The sequence below is a fragment of the Camelus ferus genome, chromosome 8, assembly GCF_009834535.1.
Source record: "Camelus ferus isolate YT-003-E chromosome 8, BCGSAC_Cfer_1.0, whole genome shotgun sequence".
In the NCBI taxonomy this organism is placed as follows: Eukaryota; Metazoa; Chordata; class Mammalia; order Artiodactyla; family Camelidae; genus Camelus; species Camelus ferus.
Genome location: NC_045703.1, coordinates 27707986 through 27724502, shown reverse-complemented (window position 1 = coordinate 27724502; position 16517 = coordinate 27707986). Strand labels below are relative to the sequence as shown.

Below are 16517 nucleotides of genomic sequence, written 5' to 3'. Positions count from 1 at the left end.
TAATTCTCCAATCTCTTCCAATTTTAATTTGTATTATAAACTGTATCGTATTAGTCTTCCCCCCCACTTCAATTTTTGTAAACTAAAAACAAAAATAGTTCACTTATTTCTCCTACCCCCCTCCCATCCCTCACTTCTAGCAACCACCAATCTGTTCTTTGTATCAATGAGCTTGGTTTGCCAGTTTGTTTTTTTAGATTCCACCTATAAGACATGGAATCATTCTAAGAAACATGTGTTAATAGTTTTTGTTATTATACATATGCTTTTGTTATAAGCAGTTGCAAATCTTTTTTTTTAACATAGTCAGGAAATAATACAATATTCTTCATACCATCATTAATGGAATATCAGTGACCACATGATTCTCAAAAGTAGTTTTTTTTTATTGAAGTACTGTCAGTTACAGTGTATCAGTTTCTGGTGTACAGCATAATGTACCAGTCTTGCATGCATATATATATATGTATTTGTTTTCATCTTTTTTCCATTAAAGGTTATAGCAAGATATTGAGCATAGTTCCCTGTGCTATACATCAAAAGTAAAGTATTGTACTGTGGTTTTTTACTAAGAATCTATAAGGAAAGTTTTACTGGTATTCATCATTGTTACCATTTGTTAATCATGAAGCTTTCACTACTTACTGTGTAAAGCTTTTGAACTATAGTAGATTTAGTTATTTTAAAATTGTGTCAAGTGAAAATACACTGATTTTGATGGCCCTAGTAATTGTTGCTGAGATTTTTAATATTGGAAGTAGCTTTTGTGCAGGGATAGCATACTTAAGAGTTATTTGTGGATTTTTGGACTTGTATATTATAAAATCTAGTTTTTCTAATGCCTTTCAGTTTAATTCATACTAGCTATAAATATAACTTTATATAAAAATAAGAACAGTCTTTTTCACTTCTTGATATTTTTATAATTCATTCTTTTCCAGATTTAATTTTTCTAAAACACATCGTACTACCCATATAGTTAATGAAGTAAATCTAGTTACATTCTCTGTTAATCAGTAGGCGTTGCTAATTGCAGTTGTTGTTCAGTATAGCTGACTAAAAAAAAAAAAAAAACTACAAACCTAACAAGTTAAATCCTTTGATATAGTTAAGTAACTCTTATAAGTCAAATAAATTTTACTTACTAATATAGTAAGCCAATCTTCATGACTTTTTCAGGGGACTTAAAAGCAAAGCATATGCATAAATTAGCTGATGCTACACCTGGAGAAATACAGCATATATTAATACTTCTATCAATATAATACTTGTTTCTTCAGCTTAACCAAGAGAATAGAATGCCAGTCTAAAGCTTACTGAAGCAAAAGTTATCGATTAATTTTACAGCAAGTCAGATGAGAGCCTGAATCTGGATACTACTAACTAGGATGGTTTTATCCAAGCTATTCTAACAAACTGGGCCCTTTGTCAAAAGATCTTCACAGAACGTTTTGCAGAGCAAGTTTTGCTTTTTAATTTTGATGAGGGTCCAGTTTATCAGTATTTCCTTTTATGGATCTTGTTTTTGGTGTCAAGTTCTAGACTAGTTTTGAGTTTAGTCCTTAAGTGACTTTGCCTTTTTTTTTTTAAACATTACAACATAAGCTGAATTTCATGATTCTGGACCTTTTAACATCTAGACAAGTGAGCTGAGAGAAAATAGATTTGAAGCTAAAAGGAAATAAAACTGAAGTCTGCTAAATTGGGATAGTATTAAGTTAAAATATTCATTATATTACTCTCAAACCTTGTTGATGACGGTGGTGGTGGTGGTGGTGGTGTGTGTTTTAGGATGTGTTTAGGTGGTTGTGTGCACCATGACTGTGCTGTACAGGTATTTTATCATCTCAGAAACTTTGCATTGTAGATACTACCTCCATTTATATCCATGCATATATATCCAAACTTGATTCACTAAAATTTTACAAATTTAACTTAAAAATTTCCTTTGCTTCTGTTTAGTATACCTCCAGGTATACTCCATTTACATCAACAGCGAAACTTTTCCATATAGGAAAAAGTTACTGTTTCAGTGGTGAGGATGCATGAGTACAGAAAGGGTGGGCAACAGTCAGCCAGTAGCACCCCAATTTTGTATTCAATTTGGTGTGTTTAAGAAATGACTAACATAAGTGATTTAAAAAAATAACAAGAGTAGTTTCAAAGATGACTTTACTAAGTCACGTTATTTCTCCTGAGAAAATAACAGTGTTTCTTGGAAGTCACTGAAATAGTTTGCATATTTACAAATTATGTCTAGGTTAAGTAAGTGTGGTATAGTCCTGCTACAGTGGCTTTCTTGTCTATCAGGCTAAGATTCAGATTACCATGGATATTGTTAGCATTGTCTGGTTTCATGCATGCTTAATCAAAGTTTAAAAAATTCATTCATGTTCGTGGAGTTTTTGTATTTTTAAAATTCTTGCATATTCAGAAGGAAGATAGCTTTTAAATACTTAGTCTTATTATTTAGTCTTCTCTGCTAAACTCCACCTTAGGTTTGATGAGATCTGTTAAGAAATTTGCATGAATGTGCCCTCTATTCCCATTGCCCTCTAGAACCTCTGTATAGTACTTGAATGCCTGATCAGTCTGTGGAGGGCTTTTTTTTTTAAGGGTAATTCCCAGAGTTGAGCAGTTTTCATAACCTTTGGTGTTACTTACTCAGACACTTAATGCTCTTTTCTAGCGTACTAAATTTTTAAGAATGTAAGTTTTTAAAGGCACTCAAATAAGTGTTAAACATAATGTTTATTAAAGTTTTGATTGGAGTATTTTGGGTCTTTGTCTTTTAATAAAGGTTTTTGTTATATGAGAAACAGCAGTTTACTTTGGTGAGAGTTTTCTTGGTTACCATCCTGCAGAATTTATTTAAGAATATGTTAATATTACTGGGGCTTTTTACCTCCCCACAAGCAAATAACGTCATTATAAAAGTTGTTAAAGTAATAACTTTATTATAACTGCTCTGGTGCAGACATAGTAAACAAACTTACAGTTAACAGAGGGGGAAGGGGGATGGGAAGGGATAAATTGGGAGCTTGAGATTTGCAAATACTAACAACTATATATAAAATAGATTAAAAAATTTTCTTCTGTATAGCACAGGGAACTATATTCAATATGTTGTAGCAACTTATAATGAAAAAGAGTATGAATGTATGTATGTATACATATGACTGAAATATTATGCTGTATACCAGAAATTGACACATTGTAACTGACTCTACTTAAATTAAAATAAAAAAAAGACTGTGTTCCGATTTGGGAGAGAGTTGAAAAAAAGTACAGAGAATTATAGCCATTTTTTCTAGGAATAGAAGTAGAGGAGAATTTCTGTTTTTAAAATGTAGCTAAGACTGCTGGGTCTTTCCTGTTTAGCACATTGTTTTCAAGTTTTTATATTATAGTGTGTATTATATTATTATAGCTAAGCCACCTCACAGTTCTGTCACCAAATAGGGAGTGAATGAATCTTGAAAAGATTTATTTGACTTTGCTGAAAACCTTTGTGTTTTCAGATTGGAGCATGGATGATACATTTTAACTTTTTTTTAATTAGGGATACAGTTCTGCCCCTCATTTTCCACTGACCGGGTCCCAGTTGTCATCACATAGGTTTGCATTATTCAGCTTCTCACTGGTCATCCTGATGTTACCTCTTAACCAAGTCATTGTACACAGTGCTGCTTTCCATTAGCCTTTAGAAAAAGCCTCTTTCATCACGTCACTTCCTTTGCTAAAAAGTCTTAAAAGCCTCTTCATTGCCTGGAAGATAGAAAGCCCTAAGTGGGTGCTATTTTAAATTATTACTGCAGTCCCTGATTTATTTATTTCTTCTCTGGACTCATCTAACCTTTATTATCTTCACATAGTTAATCCTTGATTGTGCATGATACTGTTCTCATTTTCATCTTATGGAAAAGTATAAGCTTCCTAAATTGAAAGATATCAATCATACTTTTAAAAAATGAAGAGTTTAGTGAAGTGAATTCACATTATATTCAGTGCATATTAATTATCAGAATTTTAGTTTTTTCATACTTTCTCCATACTCTCAATTGTATTGTTGTAATACCATTTTTAACATTTATTATGTATTTACTGAATACATAGTATAAAGTGAGGGAAGATACTCACCTGCTTCCACTACATCTGTCTTTTCTTACATTTTAGAGTATGTCTGCACTTAAAACCAGATTATTTTTTACCAAATCTGGTAAAACTTGTTGAGATATACCCCTATGATTTAACAGTAAACAGACAAAAAACTTGTCTTTCAAGGCTAGGTATTTAGAATCATTTTCTTATAAAATATAAGGTATTACTTTGTTTTTACAGATTTTTTCACTCCAGAAAGCTTAAAATAAAAACTTAACATCTTAAAATGAAATAACAGTTAAGAGTTGTGGAGGGGGGAGTGTTACTCTCTTCATCATGTATTTATTTACATACCTCGTGCTTGGCACAGTTCTTCAGTTATTCCCACAACAAACTTAAGAAATATAGACTGTCTCAAATTTCCAAAGAAACTGAGCACTCATAAACAACAGTGCTGTTAGTCATAGATTGACCGATTCTGGAGCCTTTGCACTCCGTCATGGGGATAATTCCATCATTTGCTCCTAGGGAGGGAATTTGGGCAAATGAAACTTAGTTTTTTAAATGGGTAGATGATTGACATTATTAGCAATAAATTATGACATAGTGCTAAGAACAGTTGTCAGAGGAAATGCTGCACCTACTATTCTGAAAATGTTTGAACCAATGGAAAAGTTAAAATAATAAAACAGCTAAGACCATATAATACCCTTCACCTAGATTTACCAGTAATTAACATTTTTCCACGTTTGTGGTCTCTCTGTCCCTGTGCACACAGACACACACAGACTCTCTCACACACATACACACACACCCCCTCCCTTCTTCCTTTGCCACCCCAGCCATATCAAGGTAAGTTTCAAACATGTTACTTTATTCCTAAATGCCTGATTATGAATTTCTTAAGAATAAGGATATTGTCCTTATAACCATTATCAACCTAAGAAATTTGACATTAATTCAATAATACTAGATAATGAATTCAGTAATATTCATTAGATAGTGAATAATGTTCATTCTTTATTCCCCAGTTACTGTAAAAATGTGTTTTATAGCTGATTTAAAAATTTTTTCTTCTCCAATCCAGTATTCAGAGCTTATGTTTTGTGTTTAGTTATATCTTGTCAATCTCTTTTAATCTTTTCGTATTATTTTAATTTTTTTTAATACCTTTGACTTTTTTTGAAGTGTCCAGGCCAGCTATCTTTAGAATGCTGCATGCTCTGAATTGTCTTATTGCTTTCTCATGATTGGATTTACGTGAGTTTATATTAAGCCTTTTTGGCCATAATACCACATTTATGATGTTGTATGCTTCTCATTACACTATCAGAAGGCATCTAATGCCAGCTTTAAATTTCTGATCTATTGATTTGTCGTTTGCAGCAACAAAGACTTAATTGTTTGAAATCTGTTTTCATTTTTCAAATAGACAACAACTGAACGGCCTTTCATTCAGAAGCTTTTTCGTCCTGTGGCTCCAGATGGACAATTGCACACACTAGGAGATCTTCTAAAAGAAGTTTGTCCTTCTGCAGTTGCCCCTGAAGGTAGTATAATCAGTAACATTAAAATTTATCTCTCATTTCTCTCTTCTTCTGACACTTACTGATTACTTCAGGAAGATATTTTCTTTATCATATAAAGAAAACTCTTTTGAAACAGAAGCACTTAATATTTATTATTTTATAAATTATTGACACTAACGAAATAAGGAATTCACTCTCTTGGCAAAATAAAATGCACTTTTAAAATTACTTTCTTATATTTCTGCTGCCCTGAATCTTTCACTTGTGAATTCAGTTCCGGTAAACATTGTTTTTAATCTTGCATTGTGTTTATTCATTCTAAAGAAATAAGAAATCATTTTTAAAAAAAATCTTACCTTTGGTTGATATCTTAAAAGTTCAAGATATTGAATAATGGATGCGTATTTTACTTGAATTTTTGCTACTCTCTACTGTTTTTACTCAGCATTGTTCTCTTGGCCTTTGATGCTTCACAAGTCTAGTTGAGAACTTGTCCTGTTTCATGGTCCTCATTTTGTAGCTTAGGTTAGAATTGTTTTCCTGTAAGTGAAGGAAAGTATAAAAATGGCTGAATTCTGTTTTTTTAATTGCAACATAAGCAATGGTAAGAAAATGCAGTAGACCAGGGGGGAAAATGCTACAGACCCGTAACTCATAGCACTATTGACACACACACATGTAGATACACACAAGTATTTGAGGTGGGGGGGTGTATATAAAATTATATGTCCTGCTTTTTTCACCTGAGCATAACATGAGCATATTTTTAGTCATTAAAAATTCTTTAAAGCTATTTTTTTTTAAAAAGAGCAGCAGTGTGGTTCTTTATATCTATATGCCATAATTTGATCATCACTGTATTACTGAGTGACTTGTCTTATTCTTGGTTACTAAGCTATAGGGGAAATTTCAGTCATATATTACTGTGTTTGTTAATATATTGCATAGACTTGTATTTATTATATAGAAAACATTTTTTAAATTGCCAGTTTAAATCCTTACGGGAATAGGTAAGGCATAAATTAATATAAAGGTAATACTTCAAGATGCTATGTTTCTTATTAACGTATCCCAATTTAGGATGATGGCAGTATTATTTACATACTTGTATCACACAGTTCAAGAAGTGTGTAGTATATCTGTGGAAATGGTTTGTCTATTAAGTAGAAACAATAGGATTGGGAGGAATATTGATATTCCAGCCTAAAAGACTAAATAAAGAATATGGTGCTCAAAATGTGTGCCATTTGGCCTGTGACGGTAACTATTTTTCTTAGTCAAATATGCTTGCCTTTCCTGGCATTCCTATGTATATCCAGCACTTTGAAAAGATGCAAAATCTCAATAGGAGGAATGGAGAAGGGGGACATCTAAAGTACCATCAGAACCAGTACCAGAAGGGATTGATAAAGAAGATCATTGACCACTTCTCAAAATTATGAAAATTGAACAAATATGATTGCCTCAAGAGATTATAAAGGTATTTGATATGGCCTTAATGTGTTATTTGTCATCACTATACTCTGCTAGTCAAGGTGTTTGATGCTGGCCTACACATCTCATATCTCTAATGCTGGGATAAATGTTTACTCAGTATTTCAATTACTAAATTCTTTCTTTCTGTCACTACCTGAAACATTATTTATGATCTTTGAATCATGATGTAATGAACAGCAAGTTGATTGTAGTACTATCTTAGAATCTTAATCTATCTTTATTGCTTTGTAGTTATAGTTTTCAGTAGGAGTTTGAGTTAAATTTTTTTCCAATTCTGTGATTTTTTTTTTAGTAAATTTATAGAATTGTGCAGCCATCACCACAATCTAGTTTTAGAATATTTTCATCACTTCAAAAGTTCCCATGTGATTCTTTGTAGCTAATTTCTGCTTCCACTGCCAGTTGTAGACAACTACTTGTCTGCTTTCTCACTCTGTAATTTTCCTCTTGGCTATTTCACGTAAAAAGAGTCACAAAATTGCAACTGATTTTTTTTCACTTACCATCATGTCTTTGGCTTTGGGCATTTGGGTTGTTTCCACCTTTTTACTTTTATGAATAATGCTGCTATGAACATTCACATACAGGACATATGTTTTCATTTTTCCTGGGTAGATTCCTAGGAGTGAAATGGCTGGGTTGTATGGTAAGTTGGTACTTATTTTTTAATGAAACTGCTAAACTAGCAGGGAGGGTATAGCTCAAGTAGTAGAGTGCATGCTTAGCATGCACAAGGTCCTGGTTTCAATCCCTAGTATCTCCTCTAAAAATAAATAAATAAACCTAATTACCCCTCCCCAAAAAGAAAGTACTAAACTTTTCCAAAGTGTCTGCACCATTTTACAGTTCTACCAGCAATGTATAGGGGTTCCAGTTTCTTCACTTCCTCACCATTGTGTGTTTTTTGTCTTATTATAGCCAGCCTAGTGGTTGTGTAGTGGTATCTCATGGTGGTTTTTTAAATATCCCTAATAACTAATGAGGTAGAGTGTTTTCATGTGCTTATTATTATTCATGGATTTATTTGGTGAAATGTCTATGTAAATCCTTTTCTCATTTTTTTCATAGATTATGTATCTTCTTAATACTGAGTGTTGAGTTATTTATATATTCTGGATACAAGTCTTTTATCAGACATGATTTGTAATTATTTTCTCCTGGATCTTATCTTTTCATTTTCTTCTGAAGAGTAAAAAATATTTAATTCTGAGGAAGTCCTGTTTATCAAGGTTTTTTAATATATTTTATTCAGTAAAATAATTAATTTTTTTCTAGTAGATGATACATTTATATAGTTCCAAAATCCAAAAGTATATAAAGGAGTATAGTGAAAAGTCTCTGTCCCAACTCCTATACACAAAACCCTGTCTCAGTTCCCTGCTCCAGAGACAACCATTGTTGCCATTTTCCTGTAAATCCTCACAGGAATAGTTAAGTAAACTTTATTTTTGAACTCAAGTTGTAGAAATTTGGACTGAGATATTCCCAGCAGGTTTTATTGATTCATTATCTTTTATTGTAAGGGTTTGTTTGTATTTTTTAAAATCTATTTAATGTCTATTTTGCTACATTCTTGAAGATTTGAGAATATAGACTAATTTTTCCATTTGAAGTGTAATTAAGAGATTAATCTTTTTTTATTGAAGTGTAGTTGATTTACAGTGTTGTGTTTATGGTGTACAGCAGAGTGATTCAGTTATACATGTGAATGTATTTCAGATTCTTTTCCTTTATAGTTTATCACAATATAGTTGAATATAGTTCCCTGTGCTATACAGAAGGACCTTGTTGTTTATCCATTTTGTATGCAGTAGTTTGTATCTGCTAATCCCAACTCCTAATTTATCCCTCCCCCTCCCTCTTTCCCCTTTGATAACTAACTATAAGTCTGTTTTCTATGCCTGTGGGTCTCTTCTATTTTGTAAATAAGTTCATTTGTACCATTTTTTAGATTCCACATATCAATGATATCATATGATATTTCTCTTTGACTTATTTAGTGTGATAATCTCTAGGTCCATCCATGTTTCTGCAAATGGCATTTCATTCATTTTTATGGCTAAGGAATATTCCATTTTATATATATACACACACACACCACATCTTCTTTATCCAGTCATCTGTGGATGGACATTTAGGTTGATTCCACGTCTTGGCTATTGTAAGTAGTGCTGCTATGAACATTGGAGTGCATGTACCTTTTCAAATTAGCATTTTCTTCAGATACATGCCCAGGAGTGGAGTTGCTGGATTTTATAACTCTATTTTTAGTTTTTTAAGGAACCTCCATATTGTTTTCCATAGTGGCTGTACCAATTTACATTCCCACCAACAGTGTAGGAGGGTTCCCTTTTCTCCACACCCTCTCCAGCATTTATTATTTGTAGACTTTCTAATGATGACCATTCTGATCTATGTTAAGTGATACCTCATTGTAGTTTTGATTTGCATTTCTCTAATAATTAGCAATATTAAGCATCTTTTTGTGTGCCTCTTGGCCATCTATATGTCTTCTTTGGAGAAATATCTATTTATGTCTTCTGCCCATTTTTAGACTGGGTTGTTTGTTTTTTCATTATTGAGTTGTATGAGCTCTTTGTTGTATTTTGGAAATTAAGCTCTTGTCAGTTGCATCATTTGCAAATATTTTCTCCCATTCTGTAGGTTGTCTTTTCATTTTGTTGATGGTTTCCTTTGCTGTGCAAAAAAGCTTGTAAGTTTGACTAGGTCCCATTTGTTAATTTTTGCTTTTATTCCTGTTGCTTTGGGAGACTGACCTATGAAAACAATGCTGTGAAACATGTCAGAGAGTGTTTTGCCTGTGTTTTCTTCTAGAAGTTTTATGGTGTCGTGTCTTATATTTAAGTCTTTAAACCATTTGAGTTTATTTTTGTGTATGGTGTGAGGGACTGTTCTAACTTCATTAACTTACATGCAGCTGTCCAGCTTTCCCAGCACTACTTGCTGAAGAGACTGTCTTTTCTCCATTGTACATTCTTGCCTCCTTTGTCAACGATTAATTAACCATTGGTGTATGGGTTTACTTTTGGGCTCTTTGTTTTGTTCCATTAATCCATACGTCCATTTTTGTGCCAGTAACACACTGTTTTGATCACTGTAGCTCTGTAGTATTGTCTGAAATCTGGGAGGGTTATGCCTTCTGCTTTGTCCTTTATCCATAGGATTACTCTGGCAATTCTGGGTCTTTTATGATTCCATATAAATTTTAGTATTATTTATTACAGTTCTGTGAAAAATGTCATGGGTAGTTTGGTAGGGATCACATTAAATCTGTAGTTTGCTTTGGGTTGTATGGCCATTTTAGCAATATTAATCCTTCCAGTGCAAGAACATGGGATTAATTATTTTTATAGTGACAGAGATGGGACCCATAAGCCTTATACCTGCCCCCACTGCAAGCATTGGCCTTCAGTTATTCATTTCTCTGCACTGTATTTTTCTTTTTGAATACTCTGTAATATTTTAGAGAACATCAAAAAATGTTTTTATCAATTAATAGTAAACTGAAATTTAAGCTAAGCTACCTAATTGTACTTTTCTTAGGTGTTTTTTGACAATCTACTTTACAAAATAGTGTGTCATTTAAAATGTATTTCTTTATAAGATCCTTGACTATTGAGTGGGAACATCACAATGAGACTCAAAACCTTAATAAAACTGTCCTACTGTAAGGATCTGTTCCCCCAGCCAGCAGCACAGTCATCAACAAATACAAAGAACGATGAGGGAAAACTTACTGGAGGGAGACCAAGAAGAAATTGGGTGTTAGTTTTGTATTTGAATCTTTAAAGAATCATATAATTGTTCAACCTTACCAACAGTTATTTCAGTTCAGCCTTTTAGTTTTTTTAGATGATTTGCTAAAGGTCTTTTAGCTGCCTAATTGCAGAACTAGGTTTAGAACTGAAGTCTTCATCTCCTAGTCCATATTTTTATTTTCACCTTTTCAACCTTTTAGCCACTCACAGGTTTAATCCACAAACCTGTCTCTTTGGTGATTTCAGATGCAGTAGGTAGCTGTCTTTGTGTGACATACTTGTTCCCACCCAAACTGTCATGTGTTTGCATCAATTAAGGAAAGACACATGCCATACCCACACTTCACTGAAATGATGTAAATAGCACCTATACTTTTGAGGTACTTTTGATGGTACTTTCATGCCAGGAGGAGGCCACATTTCTAACACCAGTACCTTATCTTTGGAAAAACTTTTATTTGTCTCTTCCTTTTGTCACCTCATATTGGAAAATAACTGTCATTTCAGGATCTGTGGGGAGTATTCGAAACATCAAGTCACTCTTTCAATAAAGAACTGTTTACTGTCTAGTTCAGCACACCTGTGATGCTGTCAATTGTGAAGCATTTTGAAACACCTGCACCCAACTTAAGTTGAAAGCAAAAGACTAAGGTTGGGCGGGTATGGATAAGAACTGGCTGTCATCACGTGATAAAAAGAGAAAGTGCTTCATAAAAGTTATTTGGCACCATTGTCTACGACTCCTTACAACAAATGATTCATGCATGAAGGAATTTTGCCTTATTTCATCACATGAAGATAGAATGTACTAATATTCACAAAGACATGCTTTAGGTCATTGTTCTTGTGGAATAACTAATGATGAGCTGCTTTATGTGTTTCTTCTGTTATTGTTTTATAAGTGGCAGAGGAGTTAGTCAGGGTAACAGGAAGTAACCAAAGGTGAACTCAGGTAAGGTTTTTCTGTGGTGCCAGTTATAGTTAAGATAATTCAGAGCTAAGCTTTCTGTACCAGACCTGAAGTGAAATATTTCTTTCTTTGTTCATTAAAAACAACGTACAAAAATAAACCAATTAAAGAAACCTAAAACTAAAGACCATAGCTTTTTTACTTTGAAGAATACAAAACACCTATAAGCTTTGCCCAATCATATTTCATTTCCCAATTTTCTAATGTAATGTATAAAAATCTAGTAAGTTAAAGGACTCTGAAAATAACAGCGACCATTCTCGCCTTTATAAATTTATTTCAAAGTTCCAGCTGATCAGTTCTCTGTAACAGTTGGGTTGTTGTAATCCTGAATTTATATTTGATATTGTACAAATGAAGTGTATGTGTAGGGCAAGGCTTACATTCAATGGCAAATTAGTCAGGTTTCTCTGCATCTCTCTTACCAGCAAGTACAATCCTCTAGCCACTTACCTTTTTCCATTTCTGCCCTGCTTCCTGGGAATTTATTTACTCCTTGAGACCCTTCTCACTTACCATTTAATTTTTGAGTTCCATTTGATGTTGTAGATTTCATTATTCATCAGTCAATTTCTTCACATCATACTGTCTTCTACACTGGGGTTACTGGGATGTGTAAGACCTATTCCCTGCTTTTAAGAAACTTTAGTCCAGTTGGAGTGGGCAGAAAGAAGCACAGATATGGCTTGTGTAGGATTGGAGATATGCAGAGAATATTAGAAAGAATTATTGTCTTATCTATTCTGGAGTGGGTAGTAAAGACCGAGCTAAGTCTTAAAAGATGAGCAGAAGTTAGTTGCAAAGGAGGGACCAGGTCACACATACCAGATGACCACTGTAGTAGAATCCTTCACCAGCTACCCAGGGGCTTGTTGCTAAAGGGTAATGTCTGGTCTGAAATGCTCATTTAAAATGTCCCTACTCTATTTGTGAAGGACTAGCCTTTTTTTTCTACTTCTCTCCTATAAATGTGCATAAGATTTTCAGTGAGTTCAGAGATGTAGGGGAAAGCACTGAGGAACTAAGTAACTAAGATTGATCTGTTATTTGCTTGGTTAGTACATTGGAAGATAGTTATAACAACTGAGGCTAAGGGAGTCATAGTATCTGATTTAGGTAGTCTAACTTGAAAATTATATTTTTTACACACTTTATGAGAAAGCACAGAGTACTTTCTACAAAAAATAAGAAAAGATAACGTATTCACATTTTTTCTCCTTCGCTCTGTAACGTATGATTAGATTGTTTTATAAAGTGAATTAACTGATGTTGCAATAATTTTCTTCAGACATAAAGCAATTAGAGACAAGAAATATCTAGATCTCATGTTACTCATCTGAAGCAGATCCTTCAATTTGAATTGTGAACCAACAGTTGGTGCTTTTGTCAGCATGATGACACTGACCCCCTCAAAGAGGTGGCATTTCAGTTTGCCAGTTCATACCACAGAAACGTAAGACCTTCAAACCCCAAATTTCATCAGAATGAGGGTTCGGAAGTAAGAATAATAATCACTTTACGGTTTTATTAGTTCTTTTTTCACTCATTTAAAATTGTTTTTATTCTAGTATCCCTTTGTACCTTCACACTGTTTGATTTAGAAGGTCATTCAGTAGTTGCTTTTTTTTTTTATTAATGGTTCTTACTCTAAAAAATAGGGATGTTACCCGCTATCCACCTGATGGTTAGAAGGTTTAAATGAACAAAAGGTTTAGTTAAGTGAGATTTCATGATTTCATATTTTTCCAAGGTTTTACAACTAACATTACTGTTTTCTTACGGGTTTGTTATTATTTTTTCACAAATAACTGTACTCATAAGAAATTTACCAAGTGGAGTTAGCAAGAAGCAGTTTTGTTTTTTCTTGTTGTCATTTGTTTTTAATCCCACTCTGCAGAGAAAGGGACTTGTTGATGTTCAGCATCTGCACGGAAGATATAAATGTGCAATGAGCTCTAAATGTAAACTGATGTTGTAACTGCTTCTACCTCGGATTATGGCAGGAGTTCCATGCTACTGAGCTTTCTGCTTTTTTTAGAAATTAATTTATGGATGTGATTAGGAGTGCCAGAAGTGTGGCTCTGATAGGAAATAAGTAAACTTATTCTACTACGGCATCTCCATAGTCACTGCAGCCAGCTGGATTATCATATACTTGTTAAAATATATTAAAAGGAAAAATCTTAAGGCAGGAGGTCTGAAAGTGTTGCTGCTAGTGAAAGTTTCTCACTGAAGACTGTAAGCAACAGAACACACATTTGTTTGAAGTTTCAGCTGGTCACAAGTAACCTTGGAAGACCCATTCATAATTTTGCTGTAATACCATGAGCCTGACATGTGGGACTGGGTCACTGGACTGTAATGTCATCCTAACACTCTCTGCTTTTCATTGTTTTCTCTCCCTGGATGGGCATTTTATGTTAAAAAAAAGAAAGAAAAGAAAAAAGATACAGTGTCATTCACAGTGGTAAAACAAAAAGTTCTTCAAATATAGCCCTCATGGACAAAGGTCTACTATACCCAAGTTTGGACAGAAGCAATTTATTAGGCTTATTTTAAACTTGATAATTACAACATATTTTCTTAAGTTATCATTATGCCACCAAACTCTAAACTGAGTCAAACTCTTTGCCTCAGTTGTTTCATTCTTCCTTCATCTCTGTGCTTTGTCTCAACACGTGGGTAGTATGGACTAATCTCAGTGATGCAGTCTGTTAATGACTTAATCCATTATACATGTCTTTTCTAAAATCAAAGAAATAATAAACTAATTATTTTTGTTGTTCTTCATTAGCGAAGATGAGATTACTGGGCCTGTCAGAAGATGCCTCTGATTTCCTTTATTCCCAAGAAGTTAAATGAATTAACTTGACTTTTTCAAAAGTGGGAACAGATACTTGCACAATTAATATTTCATCTTTAGCACTAGAAAACAAAATTCCCTTAACAAAATAATAACACATGCAGGTAATTAAAAGCAAGTCATCTCTTCATTAAAACAAGTCCTGTGAGACCTCAGTCTGGCCGTATATAAACAGTGTAATTATTGCCTATATTTTAAATAAAACTGTTAGTTCTGAACTATTCTGTAATTCAAACTTGACAAATATAAATGGGCCCTATTACACCCAACTAGAATTACTGGATCATTTTAGGAAAGCAGATTAAAAACATTTGAACCTATATTTTCAAAGTTTTACTTCGTTTTGGGGAGGTTTTCTTGAAATGAACAAGTTTTGTTTTTAATTGAAGTATGGTTGATTTACAGTGTTGTATTTCTGGTGTACAGCATAGTGGTTCAGATACATATGTGTGTATGTATATATATATTCCTTTTCCTATTCTTTTTCAATATAGACTATTACAAGATATTGGATATAGTTTCCTATGGTATACAGTAGGACCTTGTTGCTCCTCTGAAATGAACAAATTTTAATTCCTAACTTGTATCATATTTTTATCTTATTATCAAGAGCCATTTAATCAGTCTATTTAAATGGTCTTATAATCAATTAATCTAATACACTGTTCTTATAGCTAATTTGGGGGGATTTTCTTAAGTTTAAATTTTGGTTTATTACCTCCTCATTAAGAAATATAAAGGTTATAAAGCAAAAGTCAGTGGAAGAATTAACATAGACAGGCTTTGAAAGCTTATATAGAATGTTAAGAGTCAAGGCTCTGGGAATATTTTGGACAGAAGTAAAATATATATATAAATATATATAAAATATAAAATGTACACATGGAAAAAGATACGTGGTATATATTAACTGTGATATCATATGTTCATTAAAACCTGTACTACTAAGTGAGCGTAGATCCGGAAGAAGTTAATGTAAGTATTTTTAAATGGGTTTGTATTTCTCTGATAAACAGCACTCTCCTTCTGTTTGTGATCATAGGATAAAAGCTCTGTAAGCTTGTATATGTTCATTTTTACTGCTACATCATGTAGTGTGCTCTTAAGATTGAAATCTCATTCCCCAGGAAGCATTTCTGTCTAAGATTAATTGCCCTTTTAAAATCAGCGTTTGATGTATTCCTTTGGCTATATCCTGGCTTGGTTTAACCCTCTTTGACCTGACCTCACTGACTATTACTGCTGAGGCTGAGTCAGAATCCTTCAGCATGATGTATGCACTTCAGATTTCAGCCTGTGGTTTTTCATGTCGATGGATTCAATTAGTTGGCATTTTACTAATGAACATATCAGAAGTTAAAGAATTTGTCAGGCAGACCAAAATTGTTCAGAATAGTGGCAATCAGAAAGCTCATCTCTTTGTTTTGCACAGTATCAAGTATTTTTCAGAAGTTTTACCTTCAGCATCACACATTCCAAGATAGCAGATCAAGACATTTTCTGCTGAATTATAAAATATAAAAGTGAAGTCACAAAACTAAAAACAGTGGTTACAACTTCTAGCCTTAGATTTCTATTACTTCGTATTGTATTCATAAGTGTAAACTAAAAGACAAGTTATTAATGTGAAATTTTCTGATTAAAAGTACTTTCCCTTGAAGATATATCATCCATTTCTTTAGCTGCTTTTAATTCTAAGAGGTTTCACATACTTAGTTACATGTGTTAATAGTAAGAATGAAACTCATACATCTCTCTAGAATCTCAAGTAACCTGCT

General features: G+C 33.2%; 1 protein-coding gene across 4 annotated transcripts in view; it reads left to right on the top strand.

Moving 5' to 3' along the window:
• ATG5 (autophagy related 5) overlaps positions 1-16517 on the top strand; it is a 103499-nt gene that overhangs the window by 79662 nt on the left and 7320 nt on the right. For 3 of the 4 annotated variants that reach the window (XM_032484614.1, XM_014563253.2, XM_014563252.2), the window contains one exon: positions 5534-5651. In XM_032484614.1, coding sequence (XP_032340505.1) covers positions 5534-5651 — 118 coding nt within the window. Of the gene's footprint in view, positions 1-5533; positions 5652-6949; positions 7111-16517 lie in introns of all 4 variants that reach the window. The other variant, XR_004321863.1, reaches the window with a different exon arrangement.